This window comes from Poecile atricapillus, chromosome 20 (assembly GCF_030490865.1).
Source record: "Poecile atricapillus isolate bPoeAtr1 chromosome 20, bPoeAtr1.hap1, whole genome shotgun sequence".
Classification (NCBI taxonomy): Eukaryota; Metazoa; Chordata; class Aves; order Passeriformes; family Paridae; genus Poecile; species Poecile atricapillus.
The window spans coordinates 3,239,144-3,258,462 of NC_081268.1; the positions used below are offsets into that span (position 1 = coordinate 3,239,144).

The 19,319-nt window shown below is 49.5% G+C and overlaps 3 protein-coding genes across 3 annotated transcripts; 1 reads left to right on the forward strand and 2 right to left on the reverse strand.

The window, feature by feature from the left end:
• Positions 1–587: 587 nt before the first annotated feature.
• Positions 588–3,385, reverse strand: ENTR1 (endosome associated trafficking regulator 1). The gene is made up of 7 exons (XM_058853560.1): positions 3,122–3,385; positions 2,883–3,044; positions 2,346–2,419; positions 2,105–2,216; positions 1,776–1,838; positions 1,052–1,185; positions 588–746 (listed from the first exon to the last, which is right to left on the reverse strand). Exons 1-7 carry the CDS (start codon positions 3,224–3,226, stop codon positions 653–655), a joined length of 744 nt encoding a protein of 247 aa, XP_058709543.1. The 5' UTR covers positions 3,227–3,385; the 3' UTR covers positions 588–652.
• Positions 3,341–9,374, forward strand: PMPCA (peptidase, mitochondrial processing subunit alpha). Its single transcript, XM_058853559.1, has 13 exons — positions 3,341–3,447; positions 3,623–3,825; positions 3,946–4,025; positions 4,348–4,430; positions 4,722–4,816; positions 4,970–5,070; positions 5,452–5,715; positions 5,927–6,019; positions 6,245–6,363; positions 6,804–6,894; positions 7,016–7,078; positions 7,445–7,589; positions 7,883–9,374. Exons 1-13 carry the CDS (start codon positions 3,395–3,397, stop codon positions 8,050–8,052), a joined length of 1,560 nt encoding a protein of 519 aa, XP_058709542.1. The 5' UTR covers positions 3,341–3,394; the 3' UTR covers positions 8,053–9,374.
• A 195-nt stretch (positions 9,375–9,569) lies between these two features.
• Positions 9,570–19,222, reverse strand: INPP5E (inositol polyphosphate-5-phosphatase E). Its single transcript, XM_058853557.1, has 11 exons — positions 19,087–19,222; positions 17,335–18,386; positions 15,722–15,845; positions 15,411–15,508; positions 14,732–14,856; positions 14,492–14,611; positions 14,013–14,120; positions 13,113–13,274; positions 12,439–12,554; positions 11,951–12,087; positions 9,570–10,925 (listed from the first exon to the last, which is right to left on the reverse strand). Exons 2-11 carry the CDS (start codon positions 18,174–18,176, stop codon positions 10,793–10,795), a joined length of 1,965 nt encoding a protein of 654 aa, XP_058709540.1. The 5' UTR covers positions 18,177–18,386; positions 19,087–19,222; the 3' UTR covers positions 9,570–10,792.
• Between the last annotated feature and the right edge of the window lie 97 nt (positions 19,223–19,319).

Here is a 19,319-nt window from a genome sequence, read left to right on the forward strand (position 1 = left end):
CCACACCGGCACCGGGACACGGCCCACACCGGCACCGGGACACGGCCCACACCGGCACCGGGACAGCACGGCCACAGCGGCACAGGGACACGGCCACAGCGGCACCGGGACACGGCCACAGCGGCACCGGGACACGGCCCACACCGGCACCGGGACACGGCCCACACCGGCACCGGGACACGGCCCACACCGGCACCGGGACACGGCCCACACCGGCACCGGGACACGGCCCACAGCGGCACCGGGACACGGCCCACACCGGCACAGGGACACGGCCACACCGGCACAGGGACACGGCCCACACCGGCACAGGGACACGGCCACAGCGGCACCGGGACACGGTCACCGCCGGCCGGCCCACGGGCTTCTCCCGCTCCACAGCCAGAGCACTGAACGGCAGCGAGAGCCGCAGCCGAAACCGGGAACTGTGGGGTGCGCGGGGAGAAGGGGCCGCGGCCCCAGCCCAGCAGGAACAGGGCTGTGCTCCGGTCCACTCCGGGTTCAGGGATCCGTTGGCTGTGGCTGCACCGCGGGGAGGGATGGAGAAGGCAGGTTTGCAGTTTGGAGCATCAGAATGAGGCCAAGTATCAAAAATTCACTTTTTAGTAATGGTTTCCATATGAAAACAAAGTCCTTGTGTTGTGTGAGTCACTCACTGTCCATCCTCTGACACCTCAGAGATTCTGTCTATGGATTTCAGGAGATCAGCGACGAGCTGCAGGGATTCTGCTCCAGAGAGCAGCTGCCTGGAATGGGAGAGATGCAGTGTTAGCTGTGGGAATGGGCAGCCAGGCAGTTTTGGGAGAGTTTTCCCACATTCTGTGATTTATCAAGCAGCGTTTTATCAGGACTGGAAACCTCAGAGACCTATTTCCACCTATTTTTACTACCTACACTTAGAGAAAAACACATCACAGGTAAGAATATGGAGTAGCTCCTCTGGCACACAACACAAACCCCTGGATTTCAATCCTGAAAAACCCACAGAGGATGTTTATTGTGAGCCCAGTGCCTGGGAGGGTGCCAGGAGGGTTTTCCCAGCCCAGCTCACCTGATGGATGCTTGGGAGCTGGTTGTGACCTGCAGCAGGTGCTGCAGAGCCACCTCTGCGTTCTGCTTGACCGCGGTCAATCCCTGGCCCGCCCGCAGCGCCTCGTTCTCCAGCCTGGAATTCCTCAGCTCAGCCTGGAAGGAAGGGGCACAATCCATGTGAAACAACCCCAGAACTCCAGCAGATACTCTACAGCTAATGGATGCATTCACACAGCAGTTTATGGGTGTGGAATGTAATAATTAACTAACACAGAGATAGCGAATACAATAAACCAATATGATAAATAGTGACTAGATCCCTTAACCAGACTGCCTGGAGGGAGTGTCTCCCAGAACCACAGAATCATTAGGGCCTCTGGATGTATCCAGTCCAACCCCTTTGCCAAGGCAGTGTCACCTGGGGCAGGTGACACAGGAACATTTCCAGGTGGGTTTGGATGTCTCCAGAGAGGGAAACTCCATGCATTCCCTGGACAGTTTGCTCCAGGGCTCTGCCACCCTCCTTAGAAAGAAGTTCTTCCTCAGTTTCTGGCCATTGCTCCTCATCCTGTAACTAGGCACACCACTGAAGAGTCTGGCACCATCCAGGCCCTCCCAAGCCTTTACTGAACCCGAAAACACACCCAACATTTTCCTCAGAGCCTGCAAAACCTGTGCAATATCCTTTCCACTGGTTCAATTCTGAGATGTATCCCTGCAGCCCCAGCAATGCTGCTCTGTACCTGGAGCTGTGCATTTTCCTGTCTCAGTTTGGCAGCGCTGTTCTCAGCTTTGGCAGCCCGTTTCTGCAACAGAACAGAGATTACTGAAACCACAGTGTGCTGAGGATAAATCAGGCAGCTTGAGCTACGTGGGAATGAGTGATTCCAGCACAGAACTTGGAGGGATATGGTTTGTGTTACACCATGCCATGTTCTGAATGTTTCAGGAGGTAGGAACAGCTCCCTCCTTCCTTCCTCACTGCTCCTTTCTGGGATCTGCAGAACCTCCCCACCCTCACAGGGGACATTTTCTTCCTGATATCTGATCTAAACCTAAAGCCATCTCTTACAGTCATCAGCTGGAGATTCTGCTCCACATGCTGCACTATTGCTTCCAAATCCTGTGCTTCTTTTTCTTCTTTGATTTTGTTTTCCTCAAGCTTCTTCTCAAGCTCCCTCATTCTAAAATAAAATAAGAGATGGCACACAATAAGCATCTGTTCCATTAAATACTTTAGGAAGGAAATTCTGTGGAAGGATCAAGAATCTCATGGTTTCATGTTATAAGGAAAATTAATTCTTCTCACGCACTTGTCTGCTTGAGTTTCAGACAGAATCTGAAGCTTATTGATCTTGCTTCTTAAAACAGCATTCTCTTCTTTTAGCTAAAAAAAAGAAATAAAAAATTATTATTAGGATTGAAGTGCATTTTCACAACATTACCAACAATCCAAGATGAGTAACAGAATATTCAGCTTTAATACTGGAAATCCTTGCACTTTCTAATACATTCAAGCTTAATTTTACCTTCAGTTTACCCATCTGGAAACCACTGTGGGGCACAGGAATGTGGCACTGAACCACCAGTGCAAATGTGACTAATTAATGTTAAATAAACATGACCTGAAGGTGCAGGAGCTCGAGGAAGTCACCCGGGTAATGCGCAGGGCAGTAGGACAGAGAAAGTATCGGACCTGCTCATGCTGAAAAGCACATTTCCAGCCTTAATTCTGTTCCTCAGCATCTCTCGGGGGCAGCAGGCTGTGAGGCCGAGCTGTGTAAGAGCCCAGCGCCCGGCTCGGAGCTGCTCTGCCTGGGGAAGGTGCCGGGAGGGCGGGCAGCGCTCACCTGCTCGTAGCTCGGCTGCCCGGGGGGGAGCGGGGCCGCGCTCAGGTGGGCCTGCTCCACGGCCAGCGGCTGGTAGCTCTCGCTCCATTCCTCCTCCTCCTCCTCCTCCTCCTCCTGCTCGTCCCCCGACTCTGCGGGCACGACGGGCCCGGGCCAAGCCGCCTGCGGAGGGGACAGCGGGGTTGAGGTGAGCGTCTTAACGCGAGGGATCCCGGCTGCGCTGCCGCCCAGGGCTTTACCTGCGTGCCGCCGAGGGACTTGGAGCGGACGAACTCGCAGAAGGAGAAGGGGTTGGGCTCGGCCGGGGCCCCCGGCAGCGGCTCCGGCAGCGGCGGCGCCGCCATGGCCGCCTCAGGGCGGGGCAGGGCGGGGCGGGGCCTCCGCTCGGTCTCCCCTCGGTGCGGACCAATGAGCGCACGGCTGCAGCCGCCGCGCCCAATCGCGGCCCCGCCCTCGCCCCGCCCCCGAGGCGCAGCCCCGCCCCCTGACCCCGCGCTCCCTGTGGCGGCAAGATGGCGGCGGCCATGGCGTGGCTGCGGCGCGGTGCCTGCGGCCCGGCCCGGCGGTGAGCGCGGCCCCGGCACGGCGCGGGGGGGACACGGCGCTGGGGACAGCGCGGGGACGGGCGGGGAGGGGCCGCAGCGCTCGGGACCCGGTCTGGGAGGGGATCGACGCTCGGTACCGGCGTTGGCGGAGCACTGTGGGGCCCAGCCCGTGACGGTGTCCCCGGTGTCCCGCAGGTGCGGGCTGGCGGCCGGCCGGAGCTACAGCGGCGGGGGCGCGTACCCCAGCGTGTCGCTGACCTGCCCGCTGCCCGGCGTGCCCAAGGCCGTGTTCGCGGCCGCCGAGAGCCGGGAGCGCTTCGAGACGCGGGTGACGGTGCTGGAGAACGGGCTCCGCGTGGCCTCCCAGAACAAGTTCGGGCAGTTCTGCACCGTGGGCAGTGAGTACCGGCCGGGCCCGGGGACAGCCCGTGGCACCCCAGCTCCCCCCGAGCCGCGGCTCTGCTTGGGAGCACTGCGGGTGTAAAAGTCCCGCTGGTTTATTTTCTTCTTTCCCCCAGTTCTGGTAAATTCGGGATCAAGACACGAAGCCAAATACCTCAGCGGGATCTCCCACTTCTTGGAGAAACTGGCGTTCTCTGTGAGTGCTGCCCAGATGTGCAGGGGCAGTGGGGGAGAGCAGCCAGGGAGGGCCTGACCCACAGGGCTCTCTGCACTTGAGCTGTTAAAACAGTGCTGACAGCATTGATAGAGCCACAGAATCTTAATTTCTCACTAATTATCATGACTGTATTAATGATTGTAATTATATTTTGGAGATCTTTGTGGTTTCACCTCCAAGGCTGGCATGTAGTGATCAAGCTATTTGACTGAAAGAATGTAGAAGATGCTCTAGGTTACACTGAAGGGTTATAAACAGTTGTTGCTTTACTAATCAGTAACACTGGTATCTTCTTCCTCAGTCCACAGCTCAGTTTGGCAGCAAAGATGAAATTCTCCTCACCTTAGAGAAACATGGAGGCATTTGTGACTGCCAGGCATCGAGGTGGGGTGCTGCTTCTCCTGCTGTTAGCTGGGTGTTGTAGGACTTTGAATCTCTTTTTCTGGTGTGGGGCAAGAAAAGCCATGTTTTATTTCTAAGCATTAGAAATCTGTTTGTTTGTGCTGCTGGGAAGCTACAAAAGTGGGCCTGAAAGTGCTATAAAATTCAGATCTATTTCATTTCAGAAGCATTTAATGATTAAAACAGCTTCATCTGTGATTTCCTGATACTGAGGTGACACTGAATGACCCCAGAAATGACTTCTCAGTGCAGAACCTGTTTTTTGTGTTGCAGGGACACCATCATGTATGCAGTGTCTGCTGATGCCAGAGGCCTGGACACCGTGGTCAATTTGCTGGCTGATGTAACACTCCAGCCCAGGTTATCAGGTCTGGCAACACAATCCTCTGCCTCAAAAAAGAACAACAAACATTTCCAACACATGGCTTGCTCTTAAGAGCTCAGAATTCTCTCAGAAGTGACCTTGCAGCAGCTGGGTGTTTTGTGGAGGGGTTGCCATCCTTTGCTTTGTTTCATTGCAGATGAAGAAATTGAGATGACCCGAATGGCCGTAAAGTTTGAGCTGGAGGACCTGAACATGAGACCTGACCCAGAGCCTCTCCTCACAGAAATGATCCACGCGGTAACACTCTGGGAATTCCACCCTGCATGCAGCCTCCTCATGGTTCTTTGGCTGCTTCAGGGTTTGTTTTAGGCTGTTCTAAAACCAGATGTTTTCTTATTCAGTTTCTGTGGTGGGAGAATTTGGCTGTCTCTTCACTCTGAAATCCAGCATTCTCCACATGTGGAAGATTCTAACCCAAACTAAAAAATAACTATCTGTAACTACCCTTTGTTGATGTGGGTGACAAAATGTTACTGAGTTGCACTGACAATAGTGAAATAATGCTCAGCTTTTCCTCTCTCAGATGTGGGTTAATTCCAAAGCAAAAAGAGGTTTAGAGGGGGGTTTGGGGAAAAATGAAGTGATCTTTGTGATTTTAATGTGTCTGTTCCCTTTTAGGCAGCCTTCAGAGACAACACAGTGGGACTGAACAGGTTCTGCCCCGTGGAGAACACGGACAAAATCGACCGGGACGTGCTGCACTCGTACCTGAGCAGTTACTACACCCCGGACAGGATGGTGCTGGCTGGGGTGGGGATTGAGCACGAGCACCTGGTGGAGTGTGCCAGGAAATACCTGCTGGGGGTGCAGCCCGTGTGGGGCTCTGGGCAGGGCAGGGCCGTGGACAGATCCGTGGCTCAGTACACCGGAGGCATCATCAAGGTACGTGGTTGGAGGTGGCATCCAGCACCTTGCTGGGATTTGCTGATTTCTCTACAGGCTTTTGCTTTTCTTAAGTTACATTTCATGAGTATGAGCTCAAACTGGCTGTGATAGCTGTTAATTGGGTGGCATGGTAATTATTTGGAATGATTCGAACTGGGTACAACAGCTGTGAAAATTGGTGTTGATAATTTGTGTGCCTTTCCCACAGGTTGAAAAAGACATGTCAGATGTGAGTCTGGGCCCTACTCCAATCCCAGAGCTCACCCACATCATGATTGGGTTAGAAAGCTGCTCATTTTTAGTAAGTATTAACCTAAAATCCTTCATTTTGCATGCCCTGTACTTGGAGACTCCCAGGAACACTGATTCCTTACACAAACACTGACATTTTTGCTGCTGCACATAAAAACAAGCAGCATTTTCTGTGACATTTTGCTGAAGGCCTTGACCTTCACACTGCTTGTGTGCTGTGCTTCACTCACCTTGAGAGCTCTGTCAGTACCTGAGGTTTTTTGTTCCCACCCAGGAGGATGATTTCATTCCTTTTGCGGTGCTGAACATGATGATGGGAGGTGGTGGCTCTTTTTCAGCTGGAGGGCCTGGCAAGGGCATGTTCACCCGGCTGTACCTCAATGTGCTCAACAGGTTGGTTTGTCTTGCTGTTTAAAGGGTAGCAGAAACAGTCCTGTAGCAGCTTTACATGGAAAAAAAAGCAAACCCCACCAGTTTTTACATCAGTTTATTCTGCTTGGAACGTGGGACTGGTGTGTCAGTCGGCATTTTGAGGGGGTGAAAGTAAAAGGCAGAAGAGACCAGGAATTTTGTTTTCTTCCATTAGTCCTGTCCATACTTTAATCAGGGAGTATTAACAGGGTTGGCTCTGTATTGTCCTGGGATTGGTCTTAAGGTGGAGAGAAGGGAGTAGGTGCCACATGCATAAATTGTCAGAGGCAGGGATTGACAATTCTCATTGCACTGCTAAGAATCCTGAAAATGCACTAGCAGGGTGCTCACTGTCTGTGTCTTACTTTTACATTGTAAATTCTGGGGTTTAAATTTTATAATACTGTTTTGTGCACTCACAGGCACCACTGGATGTACAATGCCACCTCTTACCACCACAGCTATGAGGACACAGGTCTCCTGTGTATCCATGCCAGTGCAGATCCAAAACAGGTACAGAGTCCTGTACTCAGACAGGAGTCCTTAAACAGTGTCCTCATCACTCAGTACCAGGGAGTTCTGTGGACACAAGAAGCATTGTTCTGATCTTCTTTCCATGATCTGTTTTCCCCAGGTTCGGGAGATGGTGGAAATCATCACCAGGGAATTCATCCTCATGGCAGGAGCAGTGGGAGAGGTCAGTAGCACATTTCAGTTTGCACGTGGTCTTTGAGCTGAAATAATCCCTGGAAGTGTCCAAGGCCAGGCTGGACAGGGCTTGGAGCAACCTGGGATAGTGGAAGGTGTCCCTGCCCATGGCAGAGGGTGGAAGTGGATGAGCTTTAAGGCCACTTGCAACCCAATGCAGTCTGGGATTCTGTGAATGCATTGCATTGACTGTGCTAGAATGGATTTTTATAGATAATTTTGTTACATATTTCTGTAAAAGAATACAGCAGCATTAGCAATGCATCCACAAAGAGAGAGGTGTCTGCAGAACTCTCTGTGTTACCTTGTACTACAGAGCAGCAACCAGAATTTTTTATTTCCTGCTCATTCACAGGTAGAACTTGAGAGAGCAAAGACACAGCTCAAGTCCATGCTCATGATGAACCTGGAGTCTCGGCCAGTGATCTTTGAAGATGTGGGGAGGCAGGTTTTGGCAACAAACACAAGGAAGCTACCTCATGAACTCTGTGCCCTCATCAGTGAGTAGACAATGCTTTGCCTTGCTGTGAGGGAACTGTAGGTACCGTTAAAACATTCTTGTAGCACTGTTGAATTACCTCTGAAAACCTGGGGGCATGAACACTACAGAAATACATTTCACACTGAGCTTAATTGCTTTCAAGCTAACACAGGGTTTATTTTAGTCAGAAGGAAGGGAAAACAAGAATCATGGTAGAGAAGATATGGAGTTGGTTTTCTGAGCATTGGCCTAAAGCTGCTTTGTGCTGTTCACAATGGAGGTGTCACAGCTCTGCCTTTTTTCCATCTGCAGGTCAGGTGAAACCCACTGATATCAAGAGGGTGGTGACTAAGATGCTGCATAAGAAGCCAGCAGTGGCTGCCCTGGGTGACCTGACAGATCTGCCCACATATGAGCACATCCAGGCTGCCCTTTCCAGCAAGGACGGGCGGCTCCCGCGGCTCTACCGCCTCTTCCGATAGAGCAGCACCTCCTGCCCGGCCTCAAAACCCCTTCTTTTTTAATGGTTTGTTTGGTTTTTTTATTCTCATGTTGCTGTACCACCCTCCCTCCCCCCAGTGCTCCCAGGCATTCTGTGCAACCATGGAGCTGAGCAAAGCTGCTTCAGAGCACTGGACTGTGAAGAGCTCGTGTAAGGAGCCAGCGCTGGCTCTGGAGGAGGAGTTTGACCCTGTGAGTAGGTTACAAGGGAAGATGGGTGTTGACACCCTTCTCTTGGCTTTGGGGAGAGCAGAGCAAGCCAAAACATTCATCACTACAATGAAAGCACATCTCTGAGCAGTCACTGCCTCTTCATCACCCCAGCAGTGGAAGTGGGGCTGTCACATGAGGCCCCACTGTGCCCTTCCTGAGGAATGTGTGGCACCTTAAACAGCTTGGCTTACATGTCTGAATTCAAAGAATATTTATAACTGTTACCAAGGTGAGCAAAGACTTGGTCAAACTGAATTAGGAAAATAATAGTTACTATCCCTGTGAAGTTAGGCAAAAAGTTTCCTGCAATCCAGATTTTGTTACAAATCATGGATCCGTTTCATCAGTGTAATTCACCATCTGACAAGGAGTCACCCATCTGGGAATAACTTCATCATCTTGCTAGAGCTCCAAGGAAACCCATGACAGAAGCAATTTTCTGTGGAGTTCCTCTGCAGAAGTACTGTACATAATGGACACTTGAGAATGAGATCAATCTCTTTAGGTTTTTCACTTGGACATGAACCGTGCGCTAAAGAATAAAAGTTCTTTTCCTGCAGGGTTGCTATACAAACAGTTATTAAAGGAGTTGTTGCTGCTGCACCTTAAACTCGTGCCTCATTTCCTCAGTGTCACCCAGATGGACTTAAGGCCTTGCAAAAAAGAAGACACAATCAGTCTCACAGCAGAGATGTGGCTCAGCTGGAAGTCAAGATAACAAAATCACAACATTTAGAAACATCATCTTGACTGACACCACCTCACAGAAAGCCAAGTGCCACACGTGTGACATGCTGAAGAAATGGAGACTCAAAAGAGGAATAAAACACTGGATTTCTATAATCCCCTAATACATGGGTTTAAAAATACAAGACAGCTGCATTGCAGCTCTTCACTGCTAGGTGTGTATGGTAAGGAGCAATCCAGCTGGGAGTGGAGCACTGTGAGGCTGCTGTTACCTGCTTTATCCCATCCTTTCCTCGTGCAACTCAAAATGTTGCATTGCTTCCTGCAGAGCCCACAGTGTGGAAGTCCTGTTCAGTTGTTGTGTATGCTTGTGAGGAAATAAAGAGACCTCTGAACAACCAGGGCAAGTAGTAAGAGTTCTGAAATTCATCTGCCAAGGGTTTCCTGAACAGGCAAGTGGACAATGCTTTGTTCAATGATTACAGAGAAATCTGTCCCACTCCTCCAGCTGAAGACAAATGGCCCAGGTCACCCAATCACACACCACGCAAAGAACTCTGGTTCTGACAACAATAAAAGCTGGTTCTCAGTTAAGGTATTGCATTAATTTATTTTTATTCCTTTAAAAAGAAAGGAAATCCAAATACCTGATGGCTACAGACAGGTCAGTGCCATAAATGTACCGCAGAACAGGAGCCTGTCTTGGACAGGTTGCATAGTCAGCAGCACTTCCTCCAAGGTGTTCGCATGATGTTTTAGGTCCTAAGGTGATTAATGATCCCATCTGTGCCCATGAGGAGCTCTTAATTATTAGCTGTACTTAACATTTTACCAGTGCCATACTGGTCCTTGTAGTATATATAGCCTTAAGACAACACTACTTAAAAAATAGCAAGTTATTCACAGTTTACTGATCTGGAAAAATAAAACCAAAAGGAATTGACTGTGATTGGAGGTAATGGAGCTGTGTGGAGCTGAGTGGCTGCAGTTGCCCTGCACATCTCCCTGGTGCACTCACTAGGCATCACTTTGGTGAAGCATCACACAGTGCCTGTTCTCAGATAAATTCCAACTGCTGCTGCTGAAGGCAGGTAGTGCTTAATCAGCCCTGGGGAGGACAAGTGAGCTCAGGAAGGGATTGCTTCAAGCAATCTCAGCAGACAAATATATGGCCTGAGAGTTTGGTATTTACCCCCTTAGTAACAGAAGGCCTATAGAATGATTATTGAAAGGCAATGTTTCTACACTTCAATGTACAGGAGTACATTCACACACAATTTGCTGTAGAGGACCCAAAAAGCCCAACACAGGAGCACCATCCTTACACAGAACTGCCATGAACTGGTCCCTGTTACTCCTTGTACAGAATACCAACACTTGGCTACAGAGAAGGAGCAAACCCAACCCCACACTGGATGGACATTAATCTGACCAAACCAAAGATACAAACAAAGAATTCACCTTTCTGCAGGCTTTTCTTAGGGCCCCTGCCCTGGGTGATGCCAGTTCCAGCAGCTGTGCCCCTGCATGGAGGGAAACCAAGGGTCTGCACCCAGTGGCTTCCTGAGATAGTCTGCTTAAAAATAAATCAATTACACCAGTTGGGATGGATGTCTTAAATAACTGGCTCCTTTTCTTCGGCAGAAGCACTTGAGCTGCATGGATTAGCTCATGCAAATGAATCCAGGATGAGGTTTAAGACATTCTTCACAAGCCACAGCAACTGCCAGAGGTGCTTATGCAGACAATTCCCTGCAGTTTGCCATGGCCTGAAATCCTCTTTCAGGGCACCTCTACCACAAGCACTGCAGAGCTTTCAGCTCAAGAAATGCTACATATGCTGCTGGATCTTTGGTCCTTTTGTTCGCGGCGTTTCAGAAGTTCCCTTGTAGCCCGCCTCCTTATTCCGATTAAATACAGATCTCTGTCAAACAGCCCTGCAGCCAGGGGGATGCTGCAACAGGAACACAAGGGTCAGGGCATAAATATGTTCTTGTTTGCCCAGCATTTCCCTACTACTTCATACAACAAAGGCCACAAACCTGATTTTTATTTTCTTAAGGCATTCAGCTACTGCTGAATTCTACAGAATTCTTCTGTGGGAGAAACAAGAATTGTTCTTCCACAGCAACAAGTTAAGGTTTTCCACAATACTTTAAAATGCTGGTTGTAAAAGGGGAATGTACTTTTAAATTTTAGCATGAACTCACCTGCTTTAATATATATAGAGGACTTTCTTTATGACTCTAAACTAAAACCCACTCATTTGAAAAGCTAAACCAGCCTACTGCTAACTTGGTGTATTCACTGGCGTGGTTCATCTCAACAATTCATACCTTGATCTGTTTTAGAGAGGCCAGAGGAAACCTGAGCAGCCCATCACACACTGCTATTTAATGGGTATTTAATACCCAGAAACAAAAATTCCCATTGCAATTGCACTGCTCATCAAATACTTGCAGAAATCACTTTTCTAGATATTCAGGTCTTGAAATCTCTGGCTATATTACTCGTAAAAAATGGAATAATTCCAAACCAAATTTTCTAGGGAGTTCTACTAATACAACAGCCTACAGTAGGACATTAAGAACTTGGAGGATCTCAAAATACTCCATTGACATCCAGCTGTGCTGAACTGCAGCCACTACTGGGGAGGGAAAACAGAACTGATCCTAAAGAGGGCAAGAGGAAGAGAAGAGGAAAGCTGCCCATGCTGATAGGGAAAACAAAGAACTGCATCTCAGATAAAACACAGATTTATATTCAATTCCAGTGGGCTCTGTTTATCCCCCTCAGAAGGATTAAGGGACCTGGCAGCAGGGATTTCAGCTGTCAGTGCAAGGTTTAAGCTCTTACAGCTCTGACCACCAGCATGTACCGGGTAAAACCCAAATAGGCTGCAGGGATAGACACAGGAGAATATCCTTGGGATCACTGGAGCCATGAGCAATCAAGCCATGAGCTGCAGGAGGTACTCACTTGTCTCTGCCAGGCCTCACTTTCACACGAAACAAGGCAAACACAGGCCGGTGGTCCGAGGTTTTGATGACAGGACAAGAGGAATATTTGACAGCCTGGATGTCATCCTTGTAGCGGCTGCGGAACACGACTCGGTCCTGCAGGCAGGGAGAGAGGGGACAGTGGTGGTGACTCTGCACATCATCCACCCTGGAAAGCAGCACTGGTTCACAAGAGACAGATCCATTCACTCATCACGCTCCACTTAATGAAATTAATGTGTCCTTGAATGGGGATCCATTCCTAAGTGCCTGATCCCAACAGTTGTTCTGTGCCAGCTCTGAGCACAGGGAAGGACCCACTCAGGGTGTAAGGCAGGGAAAATAAAGTTAGCAGCCTGTGCCAGACTCTCCCTGTGCTCACAGATTCAACAATCCTTTCTTCCAGAAATCCCAGCAGCAAATCTCAGCACAACTGAATCCCCTCTGACTACTGAAATCATCTCTTACCGTGTAGGAAGGAGTCCTTTGTTTGGAAGTGGTGTCATAGCTGTCCTTTCCTATGTCAAACTTGTAGGAAGGACGGAAATGGATATCAGCCTCTTGGAATCCTTTGAAAATAGACCCTGTAAGGGAAGGGGAGAACAGCATGAACAAACTCCTCCCTCCTGAGAACTGGGAACTGTGTCTACTAATGCTGGCTAGAAACAACAGCAATGTACATCCCAGAAAAACCTGGGCTTGGGCTCCAGAAAGGGAGCAAGTTCCATTCCTGACATGGAGAGGATAAAAAATAGCCAGTGGCTGTTTAGTCAGTGGTCAATTAAACTAAGAAGACCCGGTCCATGCACTTCCCCTTCCAATGAAAGCTTGTGCTCCTTTGCAAATGCTGTTCAAACCTAAATTCCCTGGACACTGGGACAGAATGATGCCCAGGTTATGGAGGAGTCAGATGAAACAGCAGCAAATGCCTTGGGAGGTTACATTAAACACAACAAACTGCTACAGCAAAAGGTCCCTTGACACACTGCCACTGTATTTGACAACTGCTGACTCTCTTTTTTAGGGAATTTAACCAAAGAAAGCAGGAAAGGTCTCCAGGAAATGGGGACTGGGCTGACATTACTCCTGTGTGCAGGTATCTTTGTTTCTGGAGAGGAGGGAGATGAAGAGATGCCCCTTACCCCGACTCATCTCACTGGTCAGCTGGTCATACATCAGGAGCTTGGACACGTCTGTGCCCGGGTTCTGGTTCAGGATGGAATCCACAGTCTCCCGATCCTTATTCAGCCGGAAGTTGAAGTCACCAAACCAGAAAACTTCATCAAACCGAGTTGTGACATCACCTGCAAATTCACACCACGAGTGTTCAAGGGATGCTGCTGAATGCGTTTGAGGAACAGGAAGAAATTTCACTACCTGGAGAGGTGATATTGAGTATGTTTTCTACCTGTGATCACCACTGAATGTGATGATGATTAACAACCCAGGAGAAAACAGAACAGAAATGTTAAAAACCATAGAAAAAGCTGAAAAGAGACTGAACTATCTATAGGACCTAACACCAGAGGGAATACAAAAAGCTAATGCTACACTGCATTCAATTTTCTAGTAAAAGGATTTAATTATTTATCTAGGCATCAAGTTGTCAGTGCAGTATTAGGAAACAAGAATGGACTTTGGCAAACAATGCTCTGATCTGTGTACACGCAAAGTGACATAAGGTTTATTCTCTAAAATTTTGAAATAAAGTAATTCCTAATTGTTCTAGAAAACCCATGGGAAATGAACCACAACTGTAATATTCATAATTAAACCAAAATGATCATATTGCTAAAAAAATACATCACATAAAAATTCCCTTTTGAATTTTCTCTCTCCCATTTCAATTTATTTTCTCGAATTCCTAATTTCAAGAAAAAAAATAAATCATGGAAATAATAACCATCTTCAGACAAAAAGACCTGTAGTCTCTTTTTTTCACAGTGTCAAATTATCACTCTTGTCTCTTTCTCAGTGCAGACTGAGATACAGTGCACAGACTGCTGATCTGGGCTCCCTCATGCTCATGGTTTCACACTTACTAGAACTGGATCGATATGGATTTGTGTCCGGAACATTCTTGGGAAGTGTAAGGGCTTGAATGGTTTTGTTGTAGTCCAGCTTCCTCTCATTCACTTTACTGTCCCCAGCTGCAAGACAGAAACCCCATTACTGCCAACAATGAATCATTTTCATTCAATCACCATTTCTGGTTATAGCAGGAGCTTCCAAAGGGTATCAGACATTTTCCACATGTAAAATGTGACACTGGGACTGTCTGCACTGAATAATGATGGCAGAAAGTGTGGGAAAAGGGATACAATGGTGCAGGGTTCATTTCTGTTTCAATAAGCACAGTTCTTTGGTAAGTTTGTTACTAAACAAACCTCCTTCCCTTATCCTTCTCAGCTCAGCAGTCCTGAGCTTTGGCTTCAGTCTGTCCTGCTTTTTTCACCTCTGTACAACTCCTTCCCCTCCTCCCTCCACCAGGACACTCCTAGCAAGATTGCAAGTGTCTCACAAGTGAAGTGGGAGGTGATGAAGAGAAAGGAGGTCCCAAAAAACGTGAAGCTGATTCCCAGAGCTCCCTTGGTTTTGATCTGAGACACGATTCGAGTTGTCACCGTGGCATACTCCACTTCTGGAAAGAGGAAAAGAAGACACTGTTACTGAAACACTCCTGACAGCAAGCAGGGAGGTCAGGAGAGGGAGAAAAGGGCAGGGCACAGGCTGGCAGCAGTGCCTTCAGCTCCCCACACACCCGAGCAGAACCAGATGAGGTCCCTGCGGATGAACACGGACATGTAGAGCACTCCATGAGCAGCCGAGTGCAGCAGGACGTAGTGGGGGCCCAGCGTCTCCTGCAGGCGGATCTCCCACTCTCTTCTGCAGGAAAGAACAACAGCTGGATCACACAGACAGCACAGGAGACAACAACCAGGAGAGCACATCAGCCTTGTGCACACACAGCAACCCCTCTCACACAGAACATCAAGTCATAAGCAAAACCTCCCTGCATTGAACTAAGGGGTAGCTGCTGAGGTGCCACAGAAATCAGCAGGGCTTTGCCATCAGGATGAAATTCTGTATGCCTAGAGAAGCTGTTCCATCCCTGGAAGTGTCCAAGACCAGACTGAACAGGTCTTGGAGCACCCTGGTCTAGTGGGAGGTGTCCCTGCCCATGGCAGGGGGTGGCACAGGATGGGCTTTAATGTCCCTTCCAACCCAAACCATTCTGGGATTTTATGATTTATAGATCTCTGTGACCTTTTCCTCTAAATCCCATTTCTTCTGGTGCTCATGCAATAGAATTCAGTCTTGTTAAATGGGTCGATTATTGAAAATATTAGGAATATAATGGAGACTATGTCTAATCTAATTCAAAGCAAAATGATTAGTTAACAATAAAAGAAGATGATTCATTACATTGTTTTTGCTACCTGTCTGGACAGCCTTCTTGAACCCCAATGACATACATGTCCTGGGCAAAGTCTGGATCTGTTGGCAATAAGAAGTCATCCAGATTCACTGGAAGTTCCTATTACACAAGAAATTTAAAGCAAAAAGAAAGAAAAGCAGTATTAGTTATGCAAAGTTTTACTAGAAAAATACCTTATAATCCGACAAAGATGATGACTCAGGTTGACAAGAAACAGAGTCATGAACAGAAAAACATCACCCCAGTCCTCTCAGCAGAGCTGGGGTAACTTTACTGCTGCCAAAGGACCTGTGAAGACCTCTGTGCACCTACCTTCTGTCCCTGCATGTTCCAGGTGGCCACAAAGATTCCCATATTCCGGTCAGGGAAATATCTGCTGAGTTCTTCTGCTCCCATTAAGGCACCACTTGCCAGAAGGCTGCCTTCCAAATAGCTCCTGTGGACAGAAGACCCAAAAAAGAGCATCTAAGGAAAGGGCAAGGCAGCTGGCATATTGATGTGCAATGTTTGAATCATGAAGTAATCAAGAATATACCTTTATGAAGAAAGAATTTAATATTTATAAATTGCCTCAAGTTCCTTCCAAAGCTAGGACACAAGGGTGATGGCGAGGCTGATGCTGCTTAAATTCTGTGATGAGAAGGCTGAAGCCATCCAAAGTCTTCAGCCTCACTAACAGTCATCCAGACACAGAACAAAGAAATTGGCTTGATAACCTCAGGTTGCCCAGAGCAGCTGTGGCTGCCCCTGGATCCCTGGAAGTGTCCAAGGCCAGGCTGGACAGGGATTGGAGCAACCTGGCCATGGCAGGGGTGGGACTGGATGAGCTTTGAGGTCCCTTCCTCCCTCACCATCCCAGGATTCTGTGATTCCATTAAATTTGAGTACCTTGAAGCAGCTCAGTTTACTTCAAACATAAAACCAGCTCCAGCATTCCCAGTGTCCTGGCATCAGGTTTCTCCTAACCAAAAACTCAAACTCACATCCTTCCTTCAATTCAGCTCATCAAATCAGCTTCAAGAAAATAATTTATTGAGCCTGAGGTCTCAAAATAACCCCTTTGGAAAGGACAGATGCATCCCACAGCACGTGCCTCTCTGAAGGACACGCTTACAGAGGGAGGGATGCTGGCACAGGGACTGCATGTTGAATAAGCATTTTTAATCTTGCTTAAGCTCTGCAAATAATGATGAGAGAATAATGTCAGGGAGCTCTGGGCAACCCAACACTGCCCACCTGGCTCCAGCGGCTTTAGGGAGGAAAGTGAAAGAAAACCCTCAGGGCAAACAAGTAACAATCTATCTTTGGGGCTTTTTTACCAGCTAGTAACACTTTAATTTATCTCAGAATCATTTCCCCTCTACTACTGACTGCCACGCTTTGGATCAATGATTAGATTTTTCCCCCCTGGAGAAGCTGGGGCAGAGGAGCTCCTGTGGGATACTGGAGTAGTTCCCAGCACATAATTTGATCCTGCCAGAAACCAAACAAGTGCAACATCTGCTCAGCACCTCACAGGACTGTGATAATGCTGCATGACAATCTCAATTTAAAATATCTGGTGTTATTTTTTTCTGTAATTTATCATTTTGGTTCAAGCCCAATGTACTTTTAGATTTTTCTAAAAAGCAGTTTTCCCAGCTGCTGACATGCACAGCCATTGCTTCTTAATTCTTAAACCAGATAATGTTAATATTACAAGGGAACTGACAGCAAAACAGACTCGTATTTATGAAAATACTTAGCTGAAAGAAGAAAATACAGAGTATTTGCACTGGTCTCTTCATCTTCCAACTCTTTTCACAGCAGGTTAAATAACACAGAACGGCTTTAGTGCTTTACCAGGAGCTCAGAAGTTCCCTGCCCAGTGGGATTTTCCTCCCTGCTAACACCCCAAAACCAAAGACAAGCTGGGGGAGCCCTACCTGCTGCGAACATCCTTGGCTCGGATGGGAGTGAGCACGCTGAAGGTGGATTTCATGGAGTCTGTGGAGCAATTGTCATAGAGTGTCCCATTGCCCTGCAGCCTGGAGTCGCTGAGGCTGCTGCTCACCCTCCCAAACTTGTGCTGAGAATAATGTCGGTAATCCAGACAATCTGAGTCGATCCTATTAGCTGTCCTCAGTGAGTGCGAGGCCACGTTCAGCTCCATGGGGGGCAGGGGGCGGGCCGGCATGATTTGGGACAGCCGGGGTTTGCCCCCCGCGAACCCCTTCCCCCGCAGGAGCCCCCCAAAGGCACTGGAGATCTCGGAGGCTCGTTTGCCCAGGTCCGAGGCGCCTCCCCTGCTCTTCCCCCCGGGACTGGCTTCCAAGGCGTCTGGTGAACTGTGCAAGGAGTCCTGCTGGCAGCAGGGATTGCAGGGGCTGGCCCTGCCCCTGCTGGGAGGGCTGGGGGACGCTTCCTGCAGGGAACCATTGGAGGAGCTCGTCTCGTTGGGATCGGTCAGACTTTCCTGGCTCGTCCTAAATCGTCTCCACTTCCTCCAGCTCTTCTCATCCAGGGATGCAGCACGTTCCAGCCGGGGCTTCCGAGGGGGCCTTGGAGTGATAGATTTAATTTTCATATTGGCTTTGAGTTCTTCTGGCAGAAGCTTTAAGGTCTCGCTTATGGGCGTGCCTATCTTCGGAGGCACCCCATCACCCCCAGCCTCCTTTTTGGCTGCTTTTCCAGCTTTCTTTGCCTGCAGGTCCTGTACTGCTCCACCCTCCATGCTCCGAGTAAGACACACCCTTGAGTGCTGCGGAAATCCATTTGGAGTACTCATCGTTCCCCAGGTACCCGCTGCGGATGCTGCTCCAGATGAAAAGTTCCTCAGAGCATAGTTTCCTTCCCTTTATCACCCTGTGGGTTCACAGGGTTTTACTCAGCCAGCAAGGCATGGGAATTGCAGACAGCTCAGCCTTTAGCCGGGAATGGAGGGCAGGTGAACGTGCAGGCAGATTCATTGTCTGCAAAATTCCAAGACGTGGGATACCTGCATTCCCCCAAGAGAAAGATGTAAGAATGAAAAGTTATCGAGCTTCAAACTGTTCTCCTTGATCAGAAAGCATCTCCTTGCAGGACCTCCCTCTAGCACAACTCACACCTTAACGTGACCTTGTTAGAAAATCACTGTTATTTCCCGTTTTTTCCCCCCAAAAGCAGAGCAGAGACCTCCTTCCTGCTGCAGACATCACGGCTGTGTAAACTCTTTTTTAAGGAAAGGCACGAAGGCAATTTAAGCTGCCCAGAAAGCACAGCTCGTTGTCCTTGCTGTACACACGGCGTCACCAGCACGACCAGCCCGCAGCACGGGCTGCCCGAGGCCAGGAAATTTCCAGCGATCCCACAGCCGGGAAATCGCTGCCGCCTGCTCCTGCCTTGCACCAACCCCGCTCACCGCCGCTGGCACCGAGAAAATACCCCAGGGGTGGGTTTAGAGTACGGAAACGGGCTTCGAGTACATTTCTACACGGGAGAAGCACATTGTCATTCTGCGGCTACCGCGGAGCAGCCTCCCCCGGCCCCGGGAGAGCAACACCCGGTGAACGCAGCCCAGAGCGCGGCTCTGGCACTGAGGGGCCGCCGCCTGCGCCCCCCGGCCGGGCGGGAGGGGCACGGCCCCGGCCTCCCCCTCACAACGGCCGCGCCTCCCGCCCGCCGGGGCCGCCCCTTCCCCGCCACCCGGGCCTCACCGCTTCCTCAGGGCTCCTCGCCGGTGTCGGTGGTGGCAGCGGCGGTGCCGGTGCCCGTTTCTGTGGCGGTCTCGGTGCTGGTCCCGGTGCGGCCGCCCCGGCCCGGCCGTGCCAAGAGGGGCAGCGCTGGGCCGGGCCCGCCCCGCCCGCAGCGCCCCCCGGCGGCCGGAGGAGCGCCCGGCAGCGATCGCGGATCGCGGCGGGCACGACACGGGATGAAGGGGGCGTTTAAA

Bases quoted from the DNA above. Each gene is read 5' to 3' on its own strand.
- INPP5E (XM_058853557.1), bottom strand. From the start codon at position 18,176: ATGAGTACTCCAAATGGATTTCCGCAGCACTCAAGGGTGTGTCTTACT. The intron at 15,846-17,334 runs GTAGGGCTCCCC...TTCTGTCCACAG, and splicing joins GCCAAGGATGTTCGCAGCAG to GAGCTATTTGGAAGGCAGCC. The intron at 14,857-15,410 runs GTAGCAAAAACA...TCTTTCCTGCAG, and splicing joins CAAGAAGGCTGTCCAGACAG to AAGAGAGTGGGAGATCCGCC.
- ENTR1 (XM_058853560.1), bottom strand. From the start codon at position 3,226: ATGGCGGCGCCGCCGCTGCCGGAGCCGCTGCCGGGGGCCCCGGCCGAG. The intron at 3,045-3,121 runs GTAAAGCCCTGG...TCCCCTCCGCAG, and splicing joins AGTCCCTCGGCGGCACGCAG to GCGGCTTGGCCCGGGCCCGT. The intron at 1,839-2,104 runs GTAAGAGATGGC...GTTCTGTTGCAG, and splicing joins AGAATCTCCAGCTGATGACT to AAACGGGCTGCCAAAGCTGA.
- PMPCA (XM_058853559.1), top strand. From the start codon at position 3,395: ATGGCGGCGGCCATGGCGTGGCTGCGGCGCGGTGCCTGCGGCCCGGCC. The intron at 3,826-3,945 runs GTGAGTACCGGC...TCTTTCCCCCAG, and splicing joins GCAGTTCTGCACCGTGGGCA to TTCTGGTAAATTCGGGATCA. The intron at 5,071-5,451 runs GTAACACTCTGG...GTTCCCTTTTAG, and splicing joins TCACAGAAATGATCCACGCG to GCAGCCTTCAGAGACAACAC.